The sequence below is a fragment of the Nicotiana tomentosiformis genome, chromosome 1 (genome assembly GCF_000390325.3).
Source record: "Nicotiana tomentosiformis chromosome 1, ASM39032v3, whole genome shotgun sequence".
NCBI lineage: Eukaryota > Viridiplantae > Streptophyta > Magnoliopsida > Solanales > Solanaceae > Nicotiana > Nicotiana tomentosiformis.
Window position 1 is genome coordinate 95,285,122 of NC_090812.1, and position 12,087 is coordinate 95,297,208.

General features: G+C 35.0%; 1 protein-coding gene across 1 annotated transcript; it reads right to left on the reverse strand.

Moving 5' to 3' along the window:
* Positions 1-998: 998 nt before the first annotated feature.
* On the reverse strand, positions 999-3,540 carry LOC104106908 (large ribosomal subunit protein eL22y-like). Its single transcript, XM_009615570.4, has 3 exons — positions 3,406-3,540; positions 3,019-3,278; positions 999-1,434 (listed from the first exon to the last, which is right to left on the reverse strand). The coding sequence occupies exons 2-3, from the start codon at positions 3,249-3,251 to the stop codon at positions 1,290-1,292; spliced, it is 378 nt and encodes a 125-aa protein (XP_009613865.1). The 5' UTR covers positions 3,252-3,278; positions 3,406-3,540; the 3' UTR covers positions 999-1,289.
* Between the last annotated feature and the right edge of the window lie 8,547 nt (positions 3,541-12,087).

The following is a 12,087-nucleotide window of genomic DNA, read 5'->3' on the forward strand; positions in this document are numbered from 1 at the left end:
ATTTCCAACATTTTTATCAAAAGAAATTCCTGGTATTCATCCGGAGTCCTCAAAAAATCACTCAAAGTTTCATCATCCTCGATGTTAAACTCAGCGTAACAAGCAACCCCTTGCGGAGTGACAGAATACGGATATCTTCCGGTTACTCTAAGGTTCACCGAACGTTTGCTCACACTCATTTTGTTACACAACAACGATACCAGTCTATCGTACTCCATTGTAAGTGGCAACTTAACATGACACTGTGGAGATAAACTATAGCTCACTGAGTTGTTCGCCACCACAACCTCTCTCCCCCAATATAATGAAACCCTACCAAATATAATGAAACCCCTACTTTTCGCTCTTCAGACATTATGACAAAATGCTTGAGAATTTAACAAGAAGAAAAATTTAACAAGAGTTGAGAAGATTTCTGAATGTATTTTTGCAAAATCCTTAACGCTTTTAAATAAGGCTATGCGCAACCCGAGGGGTCCAATTTTTTGAGGTACCCATTTGAATTATTGTTATGTCAGTTAATCGCAGAAGAGTTATTGTTGGACCCACAAAATATGTATAGCTCCGTTTATAAAGGTGCTATACCTGCCAGTCTAATCAAAACTATATATAGCGCGGGCGCTATGTATAGTTTGGTGACATTTTTTTTTCACTCATTTCGGTCATTTGAGTCTAAAAAGATCACATTTAGGTTCCGAACTCAACTATATAGCATACCTACGGCTTCACCAAATCACCAACTACTGCTAGCTTGATTGGGAATCCTAGGTCTTTTAGTAGGATGGTGTGAGTATCGAAAACCATTGGTACTTCAATCAGGCAAGCAGCCCAAAAATGGAAGATATAGATCAAGAATCTATATACTGTCCTGCTCCCAGACACGTGAAGATCTCACTTGCCTGGGGCAAGTGCATAGAGATCTTTGGGGACGTGGAGAGAGTCTCAACTGATCATTTCTAAGATTCCTCATCACACTTTTGTGGTCTTGGGACAAAAACTTAAGAGGAAGCCATCAACAGTGGTGTGATTAAATGAAAGTCCTCAAATAGACTCAACAAATTACATGTGAACATCAAGAGGAAAAAGGCATGTCTGCATACTTGAGCCCCATAGATAAACAAAAGCAAAATATCAAAGTGATGTTTTCTGTTACCGACAAGGGGGGAGGGAAAAATCAAAACTGTGACAGTCTAGACATGTGCAGATAAGACGCATAAGTCTTAACAGATAAAATGGTTCTAAATTAGGTCGACTAAAGAAGAAGATAAAGCGACATCGAATGGCCATGTTTAATCTTCTTCATCCGCCTCAGTCTCAGCAATGTTGAAGTATCGTAATTCGTAAACATTCCTGTCCTTGTTGGCAGCAATCACCCTAAGCCAATCCCTGACGTTATTTTTCTTCAAGTACTTTTTGACAAGGTACTTGAGATACCTGAAAAATATAAGTAAAGAGTGTAAGCAAAGCAATTATCTACTACTCTTAAGAGCCTGGAATTTACTACTGTCGGCAAATTCTTTTGTTTTTGGACGCGGGAGGTGGAAGAATAGAAGACAAAGCAGTAATTAACATCACAAGAACTTCCTTTATAAATCGGGTTACATACATATCCTGCTCCAAATTAGATCAATATATATGTCACAGATTGACCTCTCTTTAGACTATCACTTTCTTTAATAAGTAGTCTTTGTACTATCACTTGAACCAAAGATAGGTAAGTGATGCTAACGAAACAAGTTATGCTTAGAAACATAACAGAAAGGGAACAAGTTATGCTTGAAAGCATCACTATTGATTGTACTAAGCTGCACCAAATGTATTCACAAAAATGAGGAACTCCTTGAGAACCCAACAACAATAATTGAAACTATACTTACACGCCTTGAAGGATTGTTTTTATCAGTAAGAGTAGATACAATGATTATAAATATCAATTACCTATCTTATTCAAGTTAAAAACAATTACCAATACACACTAATTCTACCAAATCTTTCTCCACAGGTATTATTTTGAATATGATAATATATGCGTAAAAATTGAAATTAACCAAATTGCAGTTGACGCAAAGTAAACAAGGATGAAAAAAGCAAAGCCTGCAAGATGGAGAAGTGAAAGGCTAGGCTGAAGTCTAATTGGTCTCACCAACAATTGCTAAGAATCCACTTCACTGATAAATGAAGTGCTCAATAATCTAGCACGAGATCATTGACGATCCGTTCCACAACTTTAGGAAGTGCTACAAGGATTATTCAAACATAATAACATTACGCACATATCCTGTTCAATTTACAAATGATTACAAGATATTACGCCATCATTTTTGTTATTTTGTTATTTTTTATTTCTCGATGTAAATAGGATAGTTCATCAGATAAACAAACAGTAGAATGACATAAACCATCAGCCCTTCACGGCTTGTTTGGATGGTTGTTATGTATCGTTTCATAATGTATCGTATAGTATTGTATTGTACTGTATCGTTTTGATGTATACAATGTTTGGATAGATTGTATTGTTTGTCGTCGTTTCATAATGTCATGCACCAACAATAAACTTGCAATATTATAAAGAAAAAGTAAGGTACGAGGTAATATTATTATATAAAAAGATAGGGTAAAGTATAAATTATAATTATTAATAATAAAAAAGGGTAAGATGAGAGAAAAGATAAGGAAACGACGTGAACACACCAAATTCGTCGTTCCATAAAGCGGCATTTTTTAAAGCATTTTTTAAATTTAAGTAACAATGAAAACAAACATTGTATTTAAAGTAACAATACGATACAATACAACATGTAACAACCATCCAAACAAGTTGTCAATCCAAGGAACTTAACTAAAATAAACAGCATTTATTTTAAAACACATTAGAAACTGACTCAAAGCTCAATATATGAATGACTGCACTATTCCAATTGAAAATGAAACAATTTTTTTTCCAAATAAACCCAATTAAAAATGAGGCAGAAAAAGGTAAAATCAGAGGAAATGGGGGTTGTGATATAGAAGTAGTACCTCTTGGAAAAAGCAGAATTAGAAGTGACGGTGATCTTGTTCTTGTCACGGGTAACGGTAACGGAATCCCCAAGTGCACCAGCTTTGCCACCAACCTTAATTCTCTCCTGAAGGAACTTGTCAAGAGAAGCAATCTCCATAATCTTGTCATCCACTGGCTTCGAACAGTCAATTACGAACGTTGCCCCCTTCTTCTTCCCGCCTTTCGCTGCTGCTACTGCTGCTCGGCTCATCTTTACACTCTGTCTCCTTCTCTTCCGCTGTCATTCAAATAGTGAAACAACAATCATCAGATATTCAACAAAAAAAGAGTACACTTTTTACGTATTGGGTCTATTGACGGAGAAAGAAGCAGGAGAAACAGAGAAAAGGATCGAGCATACGTACAGGACTAAACTCAACTGCCTACTGCGAGTGTGTGGAAGTGCGGCGATGTTGTTTAATTAGGGTTTTCCAATCTTCCTCTGCGGACCGTCGCCCCTAACCAAAACCTCTTTTACCGGTATTAATCCAATAAAATATAAGTCAATCATTTTTATTATGTTATCTAGGGTGTTCATAAAAACCCAAAATCCAACCAAATCCACTAAAAAAATCAATACCTTTTAGGTTTAATTTGGTTTTGGTTTTGAATTTTAAAAACTGATCAAATTTGATTTAGTTTTGATTTTAATCAAAAAATAACCGAAAAAATTGAATCAAACCGACTATAAATATAACTATTCAAATTTATTATTATTATTATTATTATTATTATTATTATTATTATTATTATTATTATATATATATATATATATATATATATATATATATATATATATATATATATATATATATATATATATATATATATATATATATATATATATTATATAAAGTTTCTAAAATTTTGTGGTACATATTAGTCATTTGTATTTTTAGTCTAGTTATAATCAAATTCTTTGCCTTTACATTGTAGTTTGATTGGTAGTTTTCTTTTACTAAGTACAAGAATTTATTTCAAGTTAAAAATAATTAATTTTTAATTGAGTTCTTAAATTATTCATCACTATTTGATTCAATTTTCATTGATATATCTTGGTAAATGATAGATTTCTCAAAAAGCAATTGGTTTGATAGTGTTACGTTGAAAATTTAGTCGCCAGAATATGCGTTTGGTAGTGTATGTCTCATATTTAAGAAAAAATCCGATAAATAACCGAAAAAAATAAAAAACCGACAAAAATCGAATCGATAAAAAACTGACTTAGTTGGTTTGGTTTGGTTCCAATATTTAAAAAATTGATTTACTTGGTTTGGTTTCTTTTTAGGGAAAAACCGACTCAAACCGAACCATGAACACCCCTAAATTGTTATCAATTAAATACTTGTAATACGATTTACTTATGGAGTACTAGTTATTTTATAAATAATTAGATCGTGTAAATATCAGTGTAAGAAACATAAACTTGTATAAATAAGAGCGAACCAAGAATACGTGTAAATAATTTATTTTCATGTGTACAAGTTTCTCATTATATATGTGTATTAGTGAAAAATAGACTCACAATATGGGTCTATTAAATGGCGACACGTTTCAGCATAGTTTGGAGAAAAGTTAAGAATGACATGTAAAACACCATCGGGATCCAACATATTCGTACCGTACCTGTTAGTCTCCGAACTGATCATCATAGAATAGCCCGGATCAGGTACATGAGAATAGCTCATAGTTACAAATGAGAAAGGAATCAATTAATCCCGCATTATATGGAATTTACCATCATTACGCCATCAGTTACAAATCAGTTATGTAACGTACAATAAATGTAATAAATGGTTGTAACGAGTAGAACAAGGCAATTAATTATGAAATTGACTCAACAGGCACGCGATTGACTCAACAGACACAGGATTGACTAACAGGTACGGGATTGATTCATCAGTTACAGAATTAACTCATCACTTACGGATATAACTCATGAGTTACGGAATTCCAGCATTTACACAACTATTACGAGTCTTCCAAAAGTAACGAATAGATTTAGTAAATGCTCATAATGGACCCATAATTCAAGGAGAATGGTTACTTAGATTTAGCCCTATAAATAGATACATTTTACCACTATTGTAATCATCTGATTTTGTTCTCTACAATTCTGTAAATTGTAATTCATAGCATCTTGCTCCCAAATTAGCCATAGTTCAGCTCTTCAAGCTCTGGTCAGCTCATCATCCTATCAAGGATCATCCAATAAGAATTATTTCTTCTATGCTTTATTTTTATTATATTATTTATCATTGAATTAATTTTTTACTTCTCTATCATATTGTATTAACAAAAATTTATATCTTTCGGATCGAATCAGTTGCTTATGGCCTGTCATATAAAATTTATTGATCTGACCTTGAAAATTATTTTTTGAGTTAAACAGTTTGGTTCCGCTACCAGGAACCTGAGAAAATTTGCTATTCATCCAAAGATACTAATATTTTTTTGTTAATATTCATTTGTTTTCAGTTTAAACCATTGTCATGGCCGAAATATGCCAATCAACGCATTTGAGGACAACCAAGTTGGAGATGGCTTTACCATGCAAAATGAAAATGAAAGAATAGCCATGATAATGATAGGTAAGCAAAAAAAAATATATATAGAAAATGGAAAATGTACATCGGTATATTGGTACGACAACTATTAGTACCGGAACTGATTATAACAAATCTGCGCCAAACAGTTCCGAAACAGGAGGTTCAAATACATCATGTAATTTTAATTTACAAAATTCAGTTCTAACTTTACAAAAACAGATTAAGGAACATAACGGATAGAACACCTTCAGGACTTCCCATCTATCCTACGAGAATGATATGCATAACCGTTACAGCACCGAGCTTTAAATAGAAGAAGACACGGTAAGTCGAATCAACGCTAATAAGATGTCCAAAAACAAGTTCGAAAACCAAACGGAGGTGGTTCCGGATCTCGTTGAAGGAGTTAGAAGAATAGCGTCGGACCTTCCCGGAACTGAAGATTAAAATTTACAATCGGTATAATACAAAGCTCCAAATAGAGGAAGACACGGAGGTTCAATCGTAAGTCAAAAATAGGTTTGGAGATCAAACGAATGTGATTCCTGGGTGATCCGAATCTAAATGCAAAAATCTAAAAATCAAGTCCGAGCAAAGAGATACGGAATTTCCTTCACGGGCTGAAAAAGATCTAGATCTACCCGAACAAGAAAGGAATTACCTGGCTAAATTGCAAATTTCCATAGGAGAAGAATGAAGGTTAGGAAAAATATGGGTAAAACACCCACGGGATTGCTTACAAAGATACTGCACCTGACAATTGGAAAAGAAGAGATAGGCACGGGATGGATAATTAAAGACCACGAGGAAGGAAGGTTCATTAATAGCTATGGACAATTAGACATATATTATCGAAAACAATCATTGAACCGAAAGAATTAGAAGCCACGAAGTCAAATGTTGAAGAACTAGAAACTATCATTGACTTCCCAAATAGGAAGGTTTACATTTGTCGAGACTCGACACCGAATTTAAAGGTAAGTTGATTGAATTTTTACATGTTAACGTAAATTGCTTTGCTTGCCCCCTTGCTAACATAATAGGTATTCCACCGGAGTTAATGGCTTTTATGCTCAATATTGATCCCCGCTATAATTCGGTCAAGCAAAAGAAAAAATTAAAGTCAAATAATAAAAGATGAAGTAACCAAACTTCAAAAGGTCGGTTTAGTCCGTAAAGTCAAATTATCCGGACTCGCTAGCTAACATCAACCTATCGTTAATTTTAAAATTTTGAGGATAAAGATGGTTGCTGGTACACCAAATTATCTCGGAGGTCTCAGTAAATGCAATCTTAATTCAAGAAGATAAAGATATACAATCTCTTGTATATTGTAAAATACTCTTAGACACAAAAACTACAAATCTACGTTTTGAGAAGTTAGCATTGATAGCAGTTGCCCTAAATTTAAGGCTTTATTTTCTATGTCATCTAATTTTTGTAGTCACTATATTTTTATTACGCAATATTTTACATAAGTACGAACTGTTAGGAAGGCTAGCTAAATGGGTAGTCTAACTTAGTGAATATGATATTATTTATCAAATGCGTACGACTATAAAATCACAAGTTTAATAGATTTCATGATTAATCTTAGCTCGAACATATTACCCGAAGCTAAAAAGGAAGTACATGTTATTTTCGGAATAATTATCGGATCTAGACCTTCTACAAAATTAGGTCCACAAGTATTAAAAGTCCTGAGTTAGGGACTATACGTAATGCACATATCGGGGAAGTAGTTAGACAATTAATTTATTACTAACAACAAAATCGAGTATGAAGCATATGTTACGGGGCTTGAATTAGCTGGGGGAACTCAGAGCAAAAATGTTGATTTAACGATTGATTCTTAACTCATGATCAAATCCAAGAAAATTATGCAGCCCGAGAAAATTGAGCTAGATGTGCTAGTCTCGGTTCTACTGCTGATATCACATATTGCAAAAATAACTCCCGACTCTTATTGAGAAATATCCGGATCAAACAGTCTCGGGATCGAGTCGTCCCTTATTTGGGAGATCCCTAATCTATCATCAATTAGAATGAAAATGAGGTAAGCTCGACTAATTTAATTTGTAATTGGCATAATACATTCATTGATTACTTGCAAAATGAGACTTTATCCAAAGACAAACACGCTCTCGACAACTCTGAGTGCGTCTCATCCCGTAGTGCCTTATTGAAGGAGAATTACATTTGAGAATATTCAAGGGCCCCAAAGCTAAAATGACACATGGACCCAAACAACCAGAATATATGATGCGAAAAATTTATAAAAAAAGCAGTGAAAATTACTCCGGTAATAAGGCTTTAAATTTAGAACTCATCAAAGCCAGTATGACTAACTCAAATCAAGATGTGACATGATCCTCGACTATTTTGGAACCTTCGTAGTTCCCCGCCTGAGTAAAAAATATTTAATAAAAAGAGCTCTGCTACCGTCCCTATGTTGGAACTTGACCATTTGAAAGTCCATCAACATTGAAACTAGCTATCCTACCGGGAACTATTAAACTGGGACTATCAAATTATGATTCCAGTATTTAAGTTTTCATACCTCAAAACTCGAACACTGGGAAAATATCTTATACTTAACGATTAATCAATTTGTCCTGACATTATAAGAAGTGATACAAATGGTCGATTGCCTTGGGATATAGAATTTTAATAGTATTCCGACATTATTTACCACCATCTCAACCCAGTTAGTTATATTTCTCATATCAAGCATAATCACTTCAAACAGTGTTGAATCAATTCTTCAAAAATACATATACAACAACCACACAAAAAGGATCGAGAACTCTATGTTAGAGTCAAGAATCCCACGATAAAAAACGAGAGTTTTATATCCAAGTCAAGATAAATATAAGCAATTATGCTATCGAAATAAAGTTCACTTTGAACAAGCACGTGACTTATATTCGGTACAACAACGACCATTCAAGTTAAATATATAATTTTTTTTAACGGTTGATTGTATTATGACTCGGATCGACTGTCCCGTATATATTAATAAAAAACTCAAATATTATTTCGGACATGCGTCCCCCTCTACTTAGAAGTATGTTCATATACTCCAATTCGGATTCAAAATCCAATCAGATTAAATGTCGCTTCAGGACAAATCTACTAAGATATATATATTTGGGATCAATATTCCCTCACACTCAATGTCTTATCGGGATCAATACTCCCGTAAATTCTACCGGGATTGATACTCCCCCAGACTAAAAGTCTACTCGGATCAATCGATCCTATTTTACGCCTGAGTGAAAAGAGACGCCCTCTTCATAGCGTTTAAAATATATAAAAAGGCCCTCTTTTATTTTAAAGTTAGATACCCAAAGGTGAAACTTTAAGACATCGCACATGAAACGATGCATCCAAATATATTTTGAGTCTACAAGACTAAATATGAGCACTCGGATAAATTTTTAAAGTGTCATAAAAAATTAGTATTCGGATAAATTCTCTAAAGTACCAAATGATATCTAGACTAGCGTTATTACAGTACTTAAATTTGCAGTACTTATAACTTTCTCAAATTAGAGAATTCTCTCTATCATCCGCCATGATAATGGAAATATCATCTAGCTTGGAGACGAAGCTGAGTAGGCTGAGGATTGGTTAGGGATTACTCTGACTATCTTTGGAAAGCTCTTTCCTCCCGTTGTCAAATCGTTTCTTTGGAAGACGTGCAAGGACACTCGAGATTAGTACCCATAGTACTCGTCTTCTAAAATCGTCTTCTAAAATCATCCAATCAAATGGCTAACAGTTGGATGATTTGTTTTCCGATCGTAAAGTTAACTAGATGTATTAAATTTCTGGACTTTATCAAAATCAGAAGTAAAAAATTCCTTATTATTAGCATCCGCGATCTCTAAGGCTCTGAGGTTATAATAGTTTCGGGTACAACTAAAATCTAAGAGTCAAAACTCAAAGATTAAAAGTTTCGGATGAACACTAAAAATCCGAGATCAAGCTTTCTGTGGTAGTAATACTTTTTCATCAACAACCGATTATTGATGAAAGGAAAATAAGCGGCGGAATTATCATCTGAATCTCTAAGTTCTGTACTCTTTTTTCCTTCGCCCGATTTTTATCCCTATTGGGTTTTTTCGACAAGATTTTTAATGAGGCAGAGGCGAGGGTGAAAAAAGATAAAATCTTCGACTTCCAGGTCACATCACATTGAGTAACCGAAAAGTGGGGGGACTATCTGTATTAGTGAAAAATAGACTCGCCGTGTGGTTCTATTTTATTGGCGACACGTGTCAGCAAAGTTTGGAGAAAAGTGAAGAATGACATGTAAAGATGATATGTGAAATTCTCACGACCCAAAATCCAACTAGTCATGATGGCACCTAACCCAACCCGTTAGATAAGCCAACTTTCAATTATCTAATTCCAATAACCATTATTAAAGTAATTTGCGTAAATAAAGATCTTAATCTTATACAATCCCCAAGAACTAGTAGTACAAATCATGAACTTCTAAGAATAGAGTTTACAAAGCGGAAATGAAATGAATACATAGTCTGTTTGAATAGTACATAAATAGAGTTTTTATAAATCTAAGGCTATCATGAACAAGAGGTAGCTACAACAGAAACGCAAGTACATCTTCAAATCTCGCAACCATCGAGTACAGCAACAACAACAGCCAACATCTGCACGGAATGAGCAGAAGTGTACTATCAGTACAACCGACCCCATGTACTGAGTAGGTAACAAACCTAGCCTTAGGTTGAAAGTAGTGACGAGCTTCCACCAAGGTCGGGTCCAAAACCAATAGTCCACAAAAGTCCATAACAATATAAAGCAAATAATACCATAAGTAACTCAGAGATAAAATGCTCAGTCAAATCATGATTTCAAAAACATATAGTTCTTTCTTTCAAGTACATCAGTGAAAAACCAAAATCGTTTACCGAAGTTGCCGAAAATATGAATAAGTTTGAAAACAATCATTTTTCCCAAAAATCCTTTCAAGAATAAATGAGATGTTTCTTTTTCTTTCCACATAACCCGTGTAAAAACAAATGCATCACTATGCCCATCTGTCAAAAATGTCTGAAAAATCATGAATGATGTGGTGTTGTATAGCATGAGGAAACTACATCTCTATGCCTGTATGTCATGTGTGCATGCCAATGCGATGCAACTCAGTGATAAAATCATATAACAACCCCTCGGGCAGACCTCACAATCACTCGTATACAGCCCATCGGGCTTACCTCACAATCACTCGTAAACAGCCTCTCGGGCAAACCTCACAATCACTCGTAACAGCCCATCGGGCATACCTCACAATCACTCGTAAACATCCCCTCGGGCATACCTCACAATCACTCGTAAACAGCCCCTCGGGCATGCCTCACCATCTCTCATGCCTCCCAGTCACTCAGCACTCGGCACTCGCACTCAGTAGGTACCTGCGCTCATTGGGGGTGTGTACAGACTACGGAGGGGCTCCTACAGCCCAAGCGTTATAATCTGCATGGACAACTCACGTGCTGTACGGACAACTCACGTGCGATAATATCATATCAGAATCCGCACGGATAACTCACGTGCCATACTAAGCCAATAAGGCCTATTGCAGGCGGGCAACCCCGATCCATATAATAGTAACAATATATATAAAGCCAACATGGCCTGCTGCATCGTGCAACCCGATCCCAAAAATATCCTCACAATCAGGCCCTCGGCCTCCCCCAGTCATCAATCTCTCCAGTCTCTCTCTCATGGGCTCATAATGTCATGAGAATAGCCCAAAAATGATAATATGATGTATCAATAAATAACAACAGAGACTGAGATATGATATGCAATGAAATAAATATGATTGAGTATGAATTTTCAATTTAAATAAATAATTCACCGCAATATGACCTCCGTGGGTCCCAATAATACTGGCATATAGCCTCAAAATAATTTTTAATATGCTTTTCAGCTCAATTTCTTTAACACATAAAACTGCATGGAAAATGCTAAGATTATTTAACTACAAAATTCCATAAAAATAATTATGTCACAATTTCTATAGTGCACGCCCACATGCTCGTCACCTAGCATGTGCGTCACCTCCCAACAATTCATATAATATATATATATTCAGGGCCCATACCCTCAGCTCCAAGATTAGAAGAGTTACTTACCTTGAACAAGCCAAATCCAATGTCGAGCAAGCTAAACAATGCTCCAGAAATTCCATTTTATGAGTATCAACTTCCAAACAGCTCAATCTAGTCACAATTAATTTGATTAAGCCCATAAAAATTATAGGAATTAATTCCATATCAAAATACTAATATTTTTCAAAAATCCGAAATTACACCCCAAAAATCACCCGTGGGGTCAACGTCTCGAAATCCAATAAAACTCACAAAATCCGAACCCCCATTCAACCACGAGTCCAACCATACCAAACTTACTCAAATCCGACCACAACTCAGCCTTCAAATTCTCAATTAAAGTCTATGAATT

Coding starts and splice junctions, on each gene's coding strand:
- LOC104106908 (XM_009615570.4), bottom strand. CDS start 3,251: ATGAGCCGAGCAGCAGTAGCAGCAGCGAAAGGCGGGAAGAAGAAGGGG. Junction 1,435..3,018: donor AATTCTGCTTTTTCCAAGAG/GTACTACTTCTA, acceptor TATATTTTTCAG/GTATCTCAAGTACCTTGTCA.